The 18,074-nt window shown below is 39.8% G+C and overlaps 3 protein-coding genes across 3 annotated transcripts; 1 reads left to right on the forward strand and 2 right to left on the reverse strand.

Annotated features, from left to right (window-relative positions):
• The first annotated feature begins 1,556 nt into the window (after positions 1-1,556).
• Positions 1,557-7,276, forward strand: LOC144206732 (solute carrier family 35 member G2-like). The gene is made up of 2 exons (XM_077731859.1): positions 1,557-1,847; positions 5,054-7,276. The coding sequence occupies exon 2, from the start codon at positions 5,078-5,080 to the stop codon at positions 6,425-6,427; it is 1,350 nt and encodes a 449-aa protein (XP_077587985.1). The 5' UTR covers positions 1,557-1,847; positions 5,054-5,077; the 3' UTR covers positions 6,428-7,276.
• A 1,103-nt stretch (positions 7,277-8,379) lies between these two features.
• LOC144206696 (pentraxin-related protein PTX3-like) lies at positions 8,380-10,431 on the reverse strand. The gene is made up of 2 exons (XM_077731799.1): positions 10,192-10,431; positions 8,380-9,356 (listed from the first exon to the last, which is right to left on the reverse strand). The coding sequence occupies exons 1-2, from the start codon at positions 10,331-10,333 to the stop codon at positions 8,902-8,904; spliced, it is 597 nt and encodes a 198-aa protein (XP_077587925.1). The 5' UTR covers positions 10,334-10,431; the 3' UTR covers positions 8,380-8,901.
• A 2,773-nt stretch (positions 10,432-13,204) lies between these two features.
• LOC144206695 (endophilin-B1-like) lies at positions 13,205-17,635 on the reverse strand. Its single transcript, XM_077731798.1, has 11 exons — positions 17,567-17,635; positions 17,221-17,432; positions 16,713-16,854; positions 16,448-16,576; positions 16,253-16,386; positions 16,025-16,117; positions 15,853-15,939; positions 15,764-15,787; positions 15,169-15,258; positions 14,974-15,074; positions 13,205-14,779 (listed from the first exon to the last, which is right to left on the reverse strand). The coding sequence occupies exons 2-11, from the start codon at positions 17,275-17,277 to the stop codon at positions 14,521-14,523; spliced, it is 1,116 nt and encodes a 371-aa protein (XP_077587924.1). The 5' UTR covers positions 17,278-17,432; positions 17,567-17,635; the 3' UTR covers positions 13,205-14,520.
• Positions 17,636-18,074: the final 439 nt, after the last annotated feature.

Below are 18,074 nucleotides of genomic sequence, written 5' to 3' on the forward strand. Positions count from 1 at the left end.
GAAGTGGAAAGTAAAAACGATGCGCTGAAAAATGTTCTTGCATGAATATGAAGTAGAAGTGGGCTTTTCTTTTCCAAAATAAAATGTCATATTGTTTTGATTCAATACAAAAATCATGTGCTTTCATTGAGGACTTTAAGGATATTTTCAGTTTTTTTCCCCTCTATGCCTTCCATAATAAGAGAATATATGGAGTGTTTTGTCTTTTACTTTTAAATATTAAGACAAAAAAAACACAATTTTCGTACAACAATGTCCAATTAACAATATCTTCCGTTTCATATTATACAAGTTAAATAATAATTCCGTTATTCGTTCTTGAGTTATCTTTACACAAACAAGCAAAAATTCAAATGTGAATATATAACTACTCTTGGAGTGTCCACATAGATACATTAGTAGTATTTGAATGAGTGGGTTAAATAACTCATTCACTGCTATTGTTGAATGATTGCTGGTAGCCCCACCAAGTTGAAATGGATTGGACCTCTAATGCACTCAATGACAGCCAAGAATTACTCCCTTCTTCTTTGAGGTAGCATCATACTGACATAGACATGCACACCACGTTAGCTGCAAAAGTCTGCATGTCATTTTTTAGTCTCGCGCCCAAAATAGGCACGACCATTGCCGTGTTCCTTTTTCACCGTCGCCAAGGCAACGGAAGACAGATCATCCTCATTTTACTGCCTAAAACAGAAGGAGGAGGAGGTCATGCCGGGCGTTATATTATCTCTGGCCACCAACGTCCTGTTTAGTCTCGGAAATCCAATTGGAATGAAGAACGATCAATGATGGTAGACTTAGTACTTTTTTCCACTTGCTTTTTTTCTTTTTGTCCCATCTTAGCATCTTCCTTTCTACCAGCAGCCAGCCTCCCGTAGAGTCAATGAGTCAGCTTCCGCTCCTTTAAATATAAGCGTTTCCTGCGTGGGTTGCCCATCTGTGGTTTGTCAGTGTGACAGCTCCGTCCCTAATAAATGTTATTGAAGTCAATGGCGCTAATTTAGTACTGTAGCCGAACTGTAGGCCTGTAAGAGGGATAACAGGAAAGACTATGGTATGACAGGGCAGGGTGAGTGTACAAGTGCACCCCCACTGCCATTCATAATCATGAACACTGCACACGAGGGTGATCTTGTGTCATGTTTTGAATTAAGATGTCATTTTATTTGGCGATAGAATGTTGATAGACGTCTAATGCATTCAAATTGGGAGGGGGAATATAATCATCAGTGTCACCATCACAAGAAATTTGATCCAGTAAAAAATGTTAAAAAAAATCAGTTTGCTCTCATTTTAACTTTGTTTTACGCAACTAAATTCACGTCAAATGACAAATAATAATCTAAACCACCGGTAATAGAATTTTAAAAACTAAATAAATTGTGGAGGGCTCTCGTCTACGTTGCCCATAGCAAAAAACAAATTTAGGTGAGACTGCCACTGACTGTGATACACGTTTCACTGCCAGCCAATTCATATAGAGTGGATTGCCATGTTGACGCATGCTCACAATCTCGTAAGCTTGGCTCACACTCCTCTCTCTCTCTCCCTCTCTCTCTCGTTCTCCATGTAAGGCGGAGCATCCTCCGCATCAGACAGTGATGGATGAGCAGCAGCAGGTTACCATAAAAGACCCATCTTCCTCCTCCTCCTGGTTCTGAGCTATCCTTTTTTACGCTCCCATCCCAACTCGACAGTACCCAATTCAGTTCGAGGTAATTCCAGACTGCCGCATGCGGGCAAAGGCAAAAAGTGGGGGCTGGTGGCAAACAAATGGCCAGGAAAAGAGGCACCGGATGGGAGGATGCGCAATGACTGAATGACCAGCTGCTCATTTGCAGGTGAGTGAAATTTCCAGAGGAAAAAAAACAAGTAGAAATATGCATGATTTCCAGGGGTAACCTTGAGAATGACATGCCGCCGCCCCCACCCCGCTGCCCATATGAGCAAGACTGTTAGACAGTCGCAGATTTACATAATGGCACGCCTGCTCCGGGCGCACACACAAACGCTGACGGCATTGGAACATATTGTACCATTCACTTCTCAAATTCTGCACGAAATGGGAGGTGGGGATGGTAGCGGTAAGGGGGCACACAGGTGCAAAATGGAGGATTGCGATGGGAGAAGACAAGAGGAAAACACCAATGTGACTACTGAGGAGCTTCTCAAATGTCAATGGAGAAATCGGGAGGCTTTTGTGTCAATAGGAGTTTAAAGTCCATATGAAATAAATCATGATGCGTGCTTTGTAAAAAGGGTTTGTGCCATTCAATGAGTAGAATTTGGATTATTTTTTACATGAAAGTTCATTGACTTGAAATTTGCATTCAATAATATTTCCAAAAGTGTTGCGTATGTGTTCAGTGTATATTTAAATTTAAATTTTGGAAGTAAATTAGAAAATATTTGTTACTTTGTACATTAATGGTCAGTTCAGTTGTACGCAGTAGTCTTAAGATGGATTTTCAAATATTTGCTGTCTGTATAATGATGTTTGTGGTCTACATTACAGTACTTAGATTGTTGTTTTATTCATTTTCTAAAAGCTTTTTGCAATTTTATCAAAACAAATGTTCCTATCATCATAATACATTTCAAAATGCGTAGTTACGTATCCCCATTATATCCAACTCCATGAAGCATTCATTTGTAAATCTGTTCTAAAGTTAGACTTCAATCCGAACGAATTAATGATGAATAATTCAATTTGTTCTCAAACCTCACATGATTATCCTTGACCTACCGCATTTTCTCGCACATAAGCCCTATTTGTTGCAACAACAAGAGAAAAAGATGACTGAATCCAGGGTACGGCTACCTGCGTAATGTGTATCCAATGCTATTATTGCACCCAAAGACATGGTGAAAAGTAGACCGCTACGGACACACTTCCTGGGTGTACTGCTCTGTGTGAATTCTTTCTTGAATTTGTCTACGTGCAGGCAACAACTTTTCGGAACACAGAAAGAAAAGATTCCATAATAATCATGGTTGGAGAAAAAAGATCAAGAAGAATGTCTTACAGAACTGATTTCAAGCTGAAAGTTGTAAGGTATGCAGAAGAAAATGGCAACACATATGAAGCAGCAAGACACTTTGGAGTTGATGAGAGTAATGTTAGAAGATGGAGCAATGACTCAACACTTCAATCTATGCAAAAATCCAAAAAGGCCAAGAGGGGACCCAAAACTGGCCAAAATCCAGAGATGGAAAAAGCCCTCCTTGAGTGGGTCCATGAGCTGAGAGAGAAAGGTGACAAAGTTTCAAGTTTGGACATCCGCTTTAAAGCTTTGAAGTTGGCAAAGTCTGGCAAGTATCCAATGGCGTCATCTTTTAAAGCTTCACTGGGATGGTGCACCAGATTCCAAAAAAGAAATGCCCTCACATGCGGCAAAAAAAACAAATTGCGCAAAAGTTGCCAGCCGAAACTGATGAAAAAATCCTGAACTTTCAAAAATGTATCATTAGCAGCCTGTTGATTATCCCCTCTGCAGAATTGGTAACATGGATGAAAGGTTACATGAAGAGTTATGGATCATCAACACCCAAAAGGATGGATGGATGAAGATAATGAAATGATGTGGCTGAATAAAGCTTGAAGCCGCCAAAGTGGAGCATTACTGAAAGCCCCCTCTTTATTTGTATGGGAGCAGTCCAGAGCTCATATGATGGACAGAGTGAAAAATCATCTGAAGTGCATGAAAACTGTCCAGCAGTTATTTCAGCCGCTCTCACTGGAAAGTTGCAGTCAGGGGATGTAAGTTTAAACAAACTGGTTAAAAATTACACAAAAAAGCTGTGAACTGAATGGATGTTGGAGGGAAAGGCTGAACTAACTGACTGCTAAAGGGAATTGCAAACAGGCACCCTTACCCATTGTGTTAGAGTGGCTGAAAGAAGCCTGGGAGGCAATGATGAAAAAGTCATTCTTAAAATGCTGCTTAAGAAATAAAATGGATGGCACTGAGGATGATATTCTGTGGAAGGACAATAAAGGAACAGACACACAAAAGATACAAACACAGCAGAAGAAGGTACGGATAAACAGATACAGAAGTAGATGATGTTCAGTACTCAAATGAAGACTGGATTGAATTGTTTGGCGATGAAAATGAGTCTGAAGATTTAGATGCATGATTGTACATTTGTGATTATGAAATAAAACAAAATTCTGCTTTGATTTTTTGTTTTGTTTTGTTTCTTGTTCGAAAATGACAACTATTGCAGTAATATGAACTATTGAAAGAAATGAGATATTTCGATATTAGAAGTAATATGGTTGCCAAAATATTGTAATCATCAGGTTCTCATCAAGATAGACATTAATTTGCTATTTTGCATTTACAAAGACTCCCTTATGCGATTGACCCAAAATAAAGGGCAATCCATAAGATGATCCTTTTGATCCATATAATATCTCAAAAATACCACATGCAAATATTTTCCACCCTGTGCGAAATTTTAAGGCAATTTTAAGGGTACGGCTTATACGCAGGGGGCGGCTTATATGCGAGAAAATACGGTAAGTTACCCAATTCAATTCCGAGAACCCCCCCTCCCCAAGTGTCTTTCCCGCTAAGCCAGATAAGTGCTTACATAAGTGTCACTGGCAAGAAAGCGTCTCCCACATCAAGGTGAAGTTTTTATAAAAGAAAAAAAAGATTAGTACTGATGAATTGCAGCTCTTCTCTAGAGACTCTTATCGCAGTGGCCAAAGATTTTGACTCCCTTCCAGAACACTTGGGAGGCCGAGACAGCACTCTCCTCTGCTATTATTATCACACGTGCCAGTAAATATAGAAATGTCCAGCGCACGCCACACAGGGAGATGATTGGATTAAATATGTATGGATGACGGATCTGGATTGCGTGGGGGTCGTTTCAAAATGTCCAACTATATGTGCCTCCATTGCTGACTGAATCTTACCAATCCTCCCTTTAAAAGTTATCTGCTCGAGTATCATGATACACCATCATGGTGCCCAATGAGTTATTCTTTGTTTCCGAGATTGGACGATTGCCTAAATGAAGGTTTGTCCGGCAGGTTTGTCCTCCAGCAACATCCACGATGGAGTCTACCCATCTCCTGGGCAGCGCTAAGAAGCGCGTAAAGATCCACCCTCACGCCGTCACAGCCAAGTACGCCACGCAAGCCCCTTATTCCCCGCAAGCTGGCGTCCACACGCACTTCCCCCAACCCGGCGACGAGGGTTATGACGACGCGCCGTCCTTTGAGGACTTTGGCTCCTTCCTGGAGGAGACGTCAGACAAGAAACGACTGACGGAAGCTAAAAAGTGGCCGCTCTCTCTGTTCGCTTCTAAAGATAAAGACAAAGACAAGGCCGCGGTGCCAAGACCTCCAGTGGGCGGTGAAGGAGGAGGAGGAGGAGCTAGGGCGGCGAAAGGAGTCGGGGAGCAACTGGCCAGTTTCGGAGAGGCCTCGGTCTCGGCGTCGCGGCTCACCTGGGTCGGCTTGCTGGGGGCGGCGCTGGCTAACAGCTGTGTGATCATTCTGACTCAGATTGGCTCGGAACGCTTTCGCCTGGACCCTCTTTTTCTCCTCTTGGTTCGGTCCGTGGTGCAGCTTCTCTCCGTGGCCGTACCCCTGCACAAAGGAGAGAACCCGTTCGGACCAGAGGGCTACCGCCTGCGCCTGTTGTGTTATGGCGTGGCCTACTCACTGTCCTCGTGCTGCGCTTACTCCTCGCTGAGCTTCACCTCCCCGGACGACGGCGCCCCCGCTTGGCGCCTGGCTACCACGGCGCTGTCGGCCACGCTGGCCTTCCTGCTCCTGGAGGAGCGTCTGGGCTCGGCGGATGGCATCACCCTTGCGGCGGGGCTGTGCGGACTGGGGGTGCTCCTGCTTCCCACCGCTGAGGAGAGCAACGTCGATTCCCCAACAGACCCTGCGATCTTTTGGAAGAGCGCCTTTGGCTGGTCTCTGTCAGCTTTGGCGGGGCTGTGGATGGCCCTGGCATTGGTGGGCTACCGGTCAATGAAAGAGAGGGTGGGCGTGGCCACAGCGCTTTTTACAGTGAGCTGGACGAGCTGTGTGCTCACCCCAGCCGCCATGGGCCTGCTCCAGGAGGGATGGTCCTGGCCGGCCGAAGCCGCTAGTTGGTCCGTGGCGGCGGCCTGGGCGCTCTGCTCCACCGCCGCTTTCCTGGGGGTGACGCACGGGTTGGCTCGCATTCACCCGGCACTGGTGTCCGCCAGCCAGAGCTTGGAGGTGCCCCTGGCCACGGCAGTCCACCTGGCCATCCTGCGATTGGCACCCGCCGCCCCCGAGGTGGTCGGAAACGCCATGGTGGTCCTGAGCGTGGGCTGGTTGCTCACTGTGAAGCTGTTGCCATCTCGCGCGGCCAACCGGCGTCACCGGGAAGAATACGAGGAGATTCTAGACTCGCCTATTAAATGAGATGCTCTCATTCACATGCGCTTTGTTACCTCCAGCAAGCACAATGTTAGATTTGGGTGGTTATTTCATGAATTTGCTACTTTGAAAAAGATACATTGCCATTTCCCATGTATTTTTGGAAAAAGCGCATTCCAAATTTAGACCAAATTTACCTGAAGCCAAACACTAACATTCCCAAGGACCAAGGTTATATTTATGGATTTTTTTCAAAAACATTTTATTTTACTTACTTACGAATGTATGTTTTCGTTAGTGATAATTTTGATTATTATTTTTACAATAATAAAAATTATTATCTGAAGTAAAACTACAAGTTTTTTTATACTAACATCTGAATACAATAGGAGAAAATGATTTGGCTTATGTATTTTAGCTTTCATACTTTGGGTAATTTTTTCACGTGCATGGTTCAAAAATATAATAAATCTTAATAAAAGGAAATATTTTAAACAGATGAACCCACTCTTTGAGTTTTGTAAATAAGAAGATCATAATCATGAAAATACAAATGCATTAGTGTTTTTAGTTACAAAATGGTTTCTTTTGGTTATTGATAACCTTAATGCCAGCCTTTTTAATTTGTTTTTTTTGCCTTTTCAGTGACACAGTGTGCCATGAACGAATCCGAACAAACTGTCAAACAAAACATGGCTATCCACTTGTAATTTTGTCCACTGTTGGCCTCAGTGGAGGTCTTGGAGTGCCATTCTATTGTCATTTGTGATGGTATCTTTATTTGTTTGTTTGGGGTAAGTAAGGTGCAATGTGTCCATGTGGGATAAAACAAAAAGTGCCAACATGATGTCGTCTGTTAATGTCTTGACAATAAAGTCTGAAAGATGAACAAACGACTTGGCTCTTAAAGTTGTTAGCAATCAATCAGGTTTCCTGAAGGGGAGGTGTATATTTACAAGTCTCAGTGTATAGTATTGGCTTGAGTTCAAATGCCACTCTCCTGCCAAGAATGGACTATCCATTTCAGGGCTGGAATGGTGTTTGACAACCCTAATGAAGGGAAGGAAGAGTGATTTCTCAACTAAAAACGACAAACTGAAGCCCGCTCTTGTACTTTCTCTTATTATAAACACATATGCAGGCAAAGCTGACAATAAAGCTTCATTTTTGACGTGGGTTTTCGTTTCCTTCAAGGGGGGCTTTGTTATTATTATCTGTATATAACCAAATAGAATGTGATGTTAACATCAAATTTGACACTGTGTGATGTTTATGAGAAGGAAACAAGGCAGGGGACTAAATTAAAGCAGTTATAAAATGTTGTCAGCTATTCAAATGACAAAAAAATAAGTTGAAAAATATGTCTGTCACAAAAAGTGTCAGATTATGGACACGTGTTGTGTCATGTAACGTGTGCGGTTTGCTATGAATTTTGCTTTTTGATGATCATACACACGGGGGGTCACGTTGACCAGGGAACATTTTTTGGTGTAGCAAAGAAACAAACGTAAGAGGAGGGTTGAGGTCTAATCAGAATCACATTCCTTTTTTTTCTCTCTCTTTTGGGTCAACTAAAAATAAATACGTACAGTGAGGTGGAGATGAAAGTCTGTGTGTGTGTGTGTGTGTGTGTGTGTGTTTGTGTTCGCTTTCATATTTAAAGTATAAACAATTTCATTCATTTTGGATCAACAATAAGAATGAAATCTTTCACAAAACAATCATTTAACAAATAAATAATATGTACATACAAGCTCCTTCAGTGCCACTGTGGTCCAATCACGCAGCGTCCAATCATTCTTCTGCTGTAAAAATCCAAAGGTCCATGATTAATAATTAAAAATATTCAATGAAATATTATTTTTTAATGAACAAAAGTAACTTACCCTTTAAAGGTCAAAGGTCTAATGCATCAACTTTTGAATTGGCAGATAATGTAATGTTACTGTAGTAAACACTGTCCCACATAGGATTAAATCATGAGAATCAATTGCTGATTACAGTTTAAATAGTTTTTATTCATAATAAAAAATAATAATAATACTGAATGTAAAATAAAAACATGCATCTTGAAAATACAAATTCACAAGTAATATTAAAACAATTTTAAGTAAGTTTAAATCTATTTGTGTTCTAACCTGGCCCATGTGACCCAAAAAAAACACCAAAAAAAATAAATCAAATGCAGTCCATGGGCACAAAGGTTTGCACACTCATGGACTCCAGCACAATTAGTTGCAACTTAAAAGGGAAAAGCCATTTCCACAAGGCCAACAGTCTTCATTTCATTCTTTTTTTTCTTACTTCAAATGCATCCAGAAGTTCAAACAAGTTCAAAGACGTGGACAATCCTTCATAAGCATCCTAATGTGCAAATTTAAAATGGGTGGTTAGAAGTCTATGCACCCAATTCAAAGGTTGTTGTTTTTTTTAGAAGGATTCATTTTTTTTGTTCTTTTTTTGGGTGTGTAGACTTTTCCGTCACAAGGTCTGAAGGCGCTCCATTATGGGGAGGTCTCTCAAGAGTTTCCCCTGTCCTTCCTTAGGACAGCGGCCTGCTGCATGACTCGCCCAAGCTGTGCGTGGAGCCTTTGCAGCTCTCCGGCTACAGAGCTCAGAGCATTATCCGCGCCATCAGCAGGCGCATAGGTGGCTTCCTGCGAGACTTCCAGCTCTGCCTTGGAGCGTATCAAGGTCTGTAAGCTGGCGTTAAACCTCCTCTCACGTGCCTCGCCTTCCTCTCGCAGATCTTGGAGGGTCTTGAGGACAGCCTGCCAAGGCGGGCATTGTCGGGATGCCGTCCGGGCCAGGTGCTCCACCTGCGCCCGGAGGGCCGTGGCCGCTCCACGGCAAGACTCTGACGAGTCTAGCAGCATGTTCTGCCTCATGTGAGAGTTCTCCAAGGCCATGAAAAGCTTGTCCCAGCGGGAGAGTTCGGCCGCCTGGCATGATGTTTGTGCTTGGTGTGAATCCGCTGTGGGCCCAAGGCAGTAAAAAAACAGTTAAAGCAAATTGGTGATGATTTCATGGGTTCAAGTATGAATCATTTTATTTAATGTTTACATTAGAGAAGTTTGGCTATGTTCACTGGATATTTGTTTTTTTTTTTCATTAAAACTTATTCAGAAAATGACAAAAAATTGGATAATATTCTTGATATCAAATTTCATTGTATAAAAAGCATATCATATTAATTGAATGTTTTTAAGCAACACAAATGAGAAAAACTGTAAAACAGTGAATAAAAAATGAATATTTAAATGTTATTTTTTATGTAAATACTTATTTTGATTCATTTTTTTCTTTAAGTTAAGTGGAACAAAGCTTTAAGCAAGGAGCCAGTGGCAAAAAATTGTTAATTTTGCAGAGAACAATTCTAAATTATTATTATTATTATAAGGGATTCTTGATCTGAAGCTTTATAACAGTTTTTTCCATAAACAACAAGTTAAAATGAATTCAAACCAGTGTAAGAATGTTATCTCTCATGGAAAAATTGCAATACCAAATCACTGCAAAACATTAGCAATAAAATATAGAATTTGATGGATTACATGCAGTTATATGGTAAAGAAAAGTTAAATACAACTGAACCAAACATAGACCATGCTTTTTCATGAACCACTAGGGGGGGGCAGAGTTGTTTACACTTTGAGTCTCATGTACGTAAAGAACATACAAAATACTACAGTAAAACTATTTAAAGCAACACTGACTATAGAATTGGATATTTTTTTTAAATTTAAGTACATTTAACATTTTTAGTCATCCTAACGGTTATCCAAACAAACAAAAAGTTGTCAAATTACCTTCATGTTGCTCTCTGGACACCTCATTGTCGTAGACGTCGGTGTAGTCCACCTGGCCGAGGAGCGGCGACGTGCTGGCGTATCCCATCATGCAGAGCACCCCCCATATCCTCAACACCCCCCATACTCTTGGAGCGGCCATTTCTTTGGGGTTCAATATAGATAGTCTAAGGAGCACCTGGCTTTGGCTCGGCGCAGTAAAAAGTGCTCGCTTAGAGCCCGAGGAGGCAGTCTTATAAACTCCACCAAGGGCGGGAGGTCATGGGAGGGAGGGAGGGAGGGAAGGCGTTTTGCAGTTTTATTTAATGCAACAGTGGAAGTCATGTGTCAAAGTTCCTGGGAAATTTAGGCATCATTTAGAGCCCTGAAATCCTAACAATAGAATTCTTTCTTAAAATTAGTAATTAGTTTTTAAAAAGATGTTTTTCTACCATTTGTGAGCACAACCAAATTATATGAATCATTGTTTTTCAGTCTACTAAAATCATTAGCAAAATATATATTTTTTAGATATTTATTGATATTTATCTGACATTTAATTTGGCAAAATCAGTTCCAAAAGTAGGTTTTGTAACCAAGTACTATGAAGCCATTTTGGGACAGTGATCACTACAGTGGGCGAATATTTAAAGTTGACACTTAAGCAGAATGTATTTTTTTGCCATTTTTTTTTTAAATACGAACAACTATTATTTTATGAATGATATCATTCATGATATTTCATTTGCTGTCAAACCTTCTAATCGCACAAACATTGTGACAAACTAAAACAATTGGAACTTTATTTTTGAGAATTCCCCATTGCAGAAGGCAGGATGACTTTTTCTGACTAGGCACTGATACAAATAGAAAGTATTTTATTTTACCTTTGGTGGCAGCAGACGTGGTCTGAGGTAGGGAGGTGTTGGCAGTTGCCACAAAAAAATCGCACACTCAACATCCTTTGTGGACATCAATTGAGTCCAAGGGAAGAGGAATGAGATGAGCATGAAAAAAAACAACACTATTAAAAACACATCAGCACAATTTGAGGGCGTTCAGCATATTTTCATTCACCATATCTGTTGAGGTTTATCTTTCTAGTTTGAAAATTTCTAAACATTCATTGAATGTGGACATCTCCCCAAAGATGTTGCACTTTAAAAACTATAGAAGAGAAAATGTTAAATATCCACTGAATTTGTATGGCATTAATCTCTTTGTATGGGGGGTTAAAAATAAAAAATAATAATAAACCAAATGTAAAAATGAGTATAGGATTTACTAGTTTCTCCTTTTAAATACAAAAAAAACAAAAAACAAACAGTAAATAAAATAAAAGTTATTTACTAACATAAATGTAGACATGTTTATTTTTATCTTAAAAAATAATACTTCAAATGCATTTAATTTGAAAAACTAAAACACATTTTATATTTCTTTTCATTTTCAATGTGGGTGTGGGGGAGTCCACATAGTTTTGGGTAAAACTATTTTTAATAAATAAATATGTAATTGAAATGTGTCTAAAATGATTGTTTCAGACCAATTCAATAGCCTATTTAAAAAAAAAACTTATAATACATTGTATTTTAAAAGTGGAAACTGTATTGGACAAATTATGTCCTATTTAAAATGCGATAAATATTTTCCCAGGTTTTTTAGCCCCCTTTTTTAAGACTTTGGGGATTGCCTTTATATACACCGCATATACACTTAAAGGCGGAGAATACGGTGGGTTTTTGGCACGAGTGGGACCGGGGGGAGTTAAGTGCTGACAGCAAGAGCCTGAAATCAAGTGTCCAAAGTGTTCCCTTGCGTGTGGTGTGTGACGTCGCTGCACACACAAGCCTCGGCATTGTGTAAGAAACTTGGATGGATGCTTCTCCATCACATAAAAAAAAAAAAAAAATCAATAAGACAATTAGCATGTAGGAAAGGAGCAAACTAATCTTGACAGATTCTACAATATAAGCCACTGAGAGATTAGAGTATGTTAACTCCACTTTTGTCATTATGTAGGAGAGTGAATTCTAGTTTTACGGCCAGCACTAAAATAACTTGAATTTATGGACTGCAAGTGACAGCGAAAGACATCCAATCCTTTGGAATTCTTCTCCTTTTTACTTTTTTGGGGGATTCTTGCTCTTTATTAGAATGAAGAACAAATTATTGGGCTTTTTGTTGCACTTTTTTTAAATGAAGAAGTAATTATTGTGCTTTTTGTTGCACTTTACTAGAATGAAGAAAATGACTGATAAGATATCCTAAAAATGTCATACGAAAGGCTTATCTTTTCTTAAAAATAACATTATAAATGCTGCAATTTCCACAAAGGAAAACACAATTACTTTTCCTGTGCCTTTTTAAAATGAAGACAAACTATCAGTTTTATTTACCCAAAAATAAGACAATCATTGAAGCTTTTTGAAAGACATAATGTCCCACTTTTGTATGACAAACAATTATGTACCATCTCCTAAATGGAAGACAAACTATGGATGTTTCACTTACCTAAAGACAACCGAGATTGTTCTTTCTGAAAAAGTAGACATTGAATTGATGCATTTTCCTAAAAAGGAAAAAAATAATGTTATGTCAGTAATGCTAGTGTTCCCATTCAATCTTGTCCATGAAATATGCATACAATATTTGTCATTTTGAGAACGTGTCAGTCAAAGGGAAAAATGTACTGCAAGCACTTTGCATTTTTTTTTCTCTCTTCATGTGTTCCTCATGACACAACAGATAAGCGTCGGAATTCTGGTCATTCGCCATCCTGTTCCCGGCCTGTACCCAATGGTGAACATGCTGAACCGTTGATTTACGACCTTATCGGCAAACGACTAATCTTCCAAAAGTACGCCTTCAATACATTGCTGACGGCGGTGGAAGAGGACGTACCTCGTGGTAATCCATCTGGTGCTTTTGTTCGCATCTGCTCGGTCCCCCGACGTGACGACAAGGCATCATTTCCCTATTTTTGCAGGGTAGTGGCGAAAAGTCATTTATCATGCATTTCATTCTTCTGTAATTCACTCATCGTGACATATTTTATTGTCCCTGTTGACTAACGGGAAGACAATTCAGCATTTGTTTTGTCCATAGTTGGCATTGAATTTTTGCTTGGAAATAGGGGAAAAAAATCACTAATCAAAACACTCAGAAAAAATAGAAAAATATACTAGATTTTTAAAAAAATTAAATGAATGACTTAAGTACACATACCATATTTTTTGGGCTATAAGTCGCACCCGATTGACATTTTTTTAATTAAATAGAAAAAACACATTGTATTTTAAAGTTAATACTATATAAGTTGCATATGAGTACAAGTCACATGCCCAGCGAAACTATGTCTTTAAAAAAATTGTGACTTATATTCTATAAAATACGGTAATATAAAATTAAATTTAATTAAATACATTATATAATCATATCAATAGAAGTTTATATTGCATTAAAACATACATCATATAAAATTAAAGCAATAAAAATAAATCCATGATGAAAATAAACATATATTGATATAATAAAAACATAAAATCTAATTTTTGAGTGAGTGATCATGTTATACTGCCATTGACAACAATAAACATCCAATGCAGTTTGACTGCATTCTATGCTAACACCCTCTATATAAAATAGTTTGCTGTCAACGTTAATGTGTTAAACATCTTTTTTAAAGTGTTGGTCAATCCATTTTGGATGTCCACAACACAGTTTGCATATATATTTCTAGATTAAACACATGCCAACCCACCGTCGACAACTGCTACATTGGCCTACATATACACGCAACAACATCCCTTTACATGATGACATCATCTACAATCATCATGTATGGTATTTCCCTATGCACCCCATTACACTTCACAACATAGGCTCTAGGAAGGAAAGAATGAACAACATCTGGATGTGGAAATTGGAACCCATTTGACCTACTGGGACCACTGAGGGGGTGAAACAGTGTGTGTGTGTGTGTGTGTGTGTGTGTGTGTGTGTGTGTGTAATGATCCTATTTCACCTTACTTGGCTTCAAAATACACAGGGTGCAAAATAAGTTGAACTGTATGTTTTTGTTTTAATTTGGATACTATTTGCCTCTTTGTCTGCAATCAGATGATGGCTGTCAGACCTCCCACTTAAAATGGATTGGACGTCTAGCACCGTCAATAGCAGCCAAGGAGTTTAAAGAGCGGGCTGTAAAGGGTTAACAATGGGCACTGTACCGTATATGACTCGCGAGCCATTGTTCATCCAACACATGAAATTGTATTGACTTCTTAAATAGTAAGTAGTTATTGTCCAACTTCACCTGTCCGCCACTCTTGGAATGATGTGTCCTGATTAGTCGAGAGAGGTAAGCTCCAAAGATGGCGTCCGGTCCCGTTCTGATGTATGGGTGTGGTCAAGTTCCCGGTTGCTATTGTTGTTGTTAGTGCACGCTTCAGTCCCCCAAGAGTCTTGATGGAATTCCGGAAGGTGATGGACGACCACGGCAGAGTCGAGTTGATCCTGCTCTGCGGGGGATGCCTCGCTATGATGACGAGACGCTCCGTTGGTGATGGATGACTGCCACTTGTTGGAGCACAACACTGCCGGGACGCTAAAGCGAGAAGAGTGAACAGGGACTTTTTTCTTAATTTCAAATGACTAGAAGCCACAATGGAGTAAAATGGAAGCTGAATGAATGAATCAATGTTCTTTGAGTGTATAGCAAAAAAACGATTGAAAAATAAGTTCTATTCTGTGAATTGAAGCAAATATAGACAGTATACATGCAAGCAATACTTTTTCAACCTGTCTAGTTGTTTCTGAAGCTCCATGGCGTGCTGTTTGCACTGAGCGTAGTAACACATCTGCGAATCCACAAAGTCGTTAAGGCTCTGCATGTGCTTCTCCTAACAAACAAAAGCAACAAATAGACCACAACAATGGCGTGCGTCCAAGTGGTTGCAAAACAATGGCATTGAAAACACATGCGTTCGTTCGTACGTGGGTGTTGTTAATTTCTCCCAGAAGCCGTCGCGTGACCTCCGTCTGGCGATGGAACAAAGTTTCACAAATCTTCAGCTCTGTCTCTGCCTGAAAGGATGTCGTTAAATAGAAAGTAATTAGAAAGGATTCCTAGTGTGTCATTTTTATACAGACAGTTATTCCCCAAAATTAGTCATTTCTGTTTTGCCTTAACACTCGCCTCTGGAATCATTTAATATTTGATTTACTCTGGTGCTTTATAAGCATTGAACAGCATTGTATTTTTATTTTTGTTAAACTTATTTCATTTTTTTTGTATTCTTAATAAATGGCCATAATCTCAAAAGGCAAATTAACATTTGTATTTATTTGATTTTTTTCTAAACCTCTCTGTTTTCTGTGGTAAAGTCTGATTACATTTGAAAATGTATTATATTACACATTTAAAAAAATACATGTGAAAAAATATCTACATTCTGAAGACATTGTTTAAGAACTTAAAGATAGAAATGGCCTATTGTTACTAATACAAGTTCAATACCTTTTTAACAAGGCTGTTAAACAATCAAATTAAGAAGAAATATTAGTAGCAGGGTGGTTTCCCCTTCCTCACCTGAGAGATCTCCTGAGCCCACATCTGATTGGATGAGAGACAACCAGTCAAGATGATACAGCGACTTTAACACGGACACACTAACTCACCTTAATCCAGCGGACACGCATGAATCTGAACATGAAGGAGACCTGAGACGAAAAGTAGTCATCCTCCATCGGGTTTGCGTTCAGGTTCTAAAGGAAAATTGCGTGAGCAACTTAATGCTTCATATAAATTTTAATACAATTTCACCGGCCCAAAAATTTTTTTTGAACTGACCCTGGACTCTTGTTCAGCCTCTTGTGCTCTCCTTAGTCGGTTCTTGGCAACATCCAGGTCCAGTCGCTTGTTCAGCAACATCCTGCGCTCCTCCTGAACATAGTCAACTGATTATAATTGATACTGAGAAATACCGGAAAAAATTAGATGATTTCACATAAGCATTTATCTACAACAAATTCAGTTTTTATTTGATTTAGCCTTGGTAATCTAAATGAGCTATAGTACCTGCATAGTTTTGTATTCAATAGCTCCAAAGTGTCGCAGAGGAGTGAGGAAATGGATGTTGGCGCTTTGGGCGAACTTTCTCTGGGCCTCGCCGAGCTGCTTCTGAGCCTCGCCACACTTGAGCAACGACGTCCCTGAAGCCCAAAATACATTCCTGATGTGACGACGGGACCAAAACGACGGTGGTGCACACACCATAGGGGCTGTTGGTTCCCAACTCCAGTCCGGCTTGAATCATCTCCTCTCCCAGGAGCTCTTGAGCTCGAGGTCGGGCGGGGGCTGGCCAGTCAAGATGCTCGTATAGACGCTCCTCGAGTCGCGCTGCTGCTCGCCACGACATACAAAGTACATGAAATTGGAAGAATATGGCTCTGATCAGAGATGTGATTTAGTTTTTAAAAAAAGGATATTAACATTTTGGATGGAAAATCTTTGAAAGCTTCTAAGATACTCCACTAACCTGTGCTGGGCTGCAACACTGCTTCCGTCTGTGACACGATGAGGTCAGTCCAAGTCTTAGTGGCATCAATCTGCTTGACTAGATCCTCCAGGCCGGGGTCCAAGTTGGTCTTGTCAGCCTGGCCAAGACTCTCACCCGTGTACTGAAAAAAAAAACAATCAACAATGGTCACCACACCAGCTATCAATAGGCAGAACACCATTACACTGCTCACTTTTACCTATACTGTACCTGTTCCAGTCAAATATGACATACGTTGACTATTTGACAGCAATAAAATTATGTTTTTGTAGGCTTACATTTTTGTGATCTCTCCCTGAACTAAGCCAAAGTACACAAACATGACCAATTTGGTCAGATAATCATGATATTATGATACAATGATGGCGTTTTTTTTTGGACCAGAATCATGCTGAGTAAATCTGAGTAAAATAAAAGGTTAAACTCAACATTTACATTTATAGTATTTAGATTTTTTTGGTATTAAACCATAACCCATATAATTTACCTGGACAGCCCGGTTGATGAACTGTCCGGCGTCCACCGCTAATTGCGTCAAATCCATGAGGAAGTCGTACAAGGTCAAGAGGAGCGAGACACCCGTGAACCCGAACGGCACTTGATGGTCATTTGTCCCCGGTGACAGGGCTAGGTGAGGCGGGTGAGTGACGACCAGCCACCCGCTGATCTCGCCATGTTCCTTCGGGTCAAGATTACCTACTAGTGACGAACGAAAAACGACGTCATCGTGTTGTTTTTGTCCTTTAAGCCTTCAAATTCCGACAGTCTCTTCAATTATTTGGCTGTATATATCAACAAATAGTAAATGTTATAGTTAAATATTTAAATTGAACCTTCTGGTGGGCGAGGTTGATGGACGTTTCCAGGAGTCACTTGACGCTGATGAATATCGATAAGGTTGGTTCCTGTATGGACCGCCAAAATAAAAGCACAACAGGGGTTTACATATCAATCATGTTACTGCTCGAAAATCTCTACAAATGTTGTATGGATTTTCATAACATAGTTTTCAAATATAAGTAGTATTTCAAATTTGTCATGCTCTGGTGCCTTACTTTTAATATAAGGATCATGTTCTGAATAAATGGAGTATATTCAACGATAGATTTACGCAAAATATTTCTGAGTTTGACGTATCATTTCTGGCTACAAAAATCTCACATACTTCAAACTGATTTTTTTTAAATAAATCATTCAGCAATATAATGGGGCAAAACTCTGGCTAGTTTGTACAGGGATTAAATAGAGCGGCTGACTCTGATTCTTAAAGAGGGTTAACAGATTACACCTGAATGGCCCAGAAAGTTTTTTCATCTAGAATGTATATGTATGTATGCATGC

Source organism: Stigmatopora nigra, chromosome 13, assembly GCF_051989575.1.
Source record: "Stigmatopora nigra isolate UIUO_SnigA chromosome 13, RoL_Snig_1.1, whole genome shotgun sequence".
Classification (NCBI taxonomy): domain Eukaryota; kingdom Metazoa; phylum Chordata; class Actinopteri; order Syngnathiformes; family Syngnathidae; genus Stigmatopora; species Stigmatopora nigra.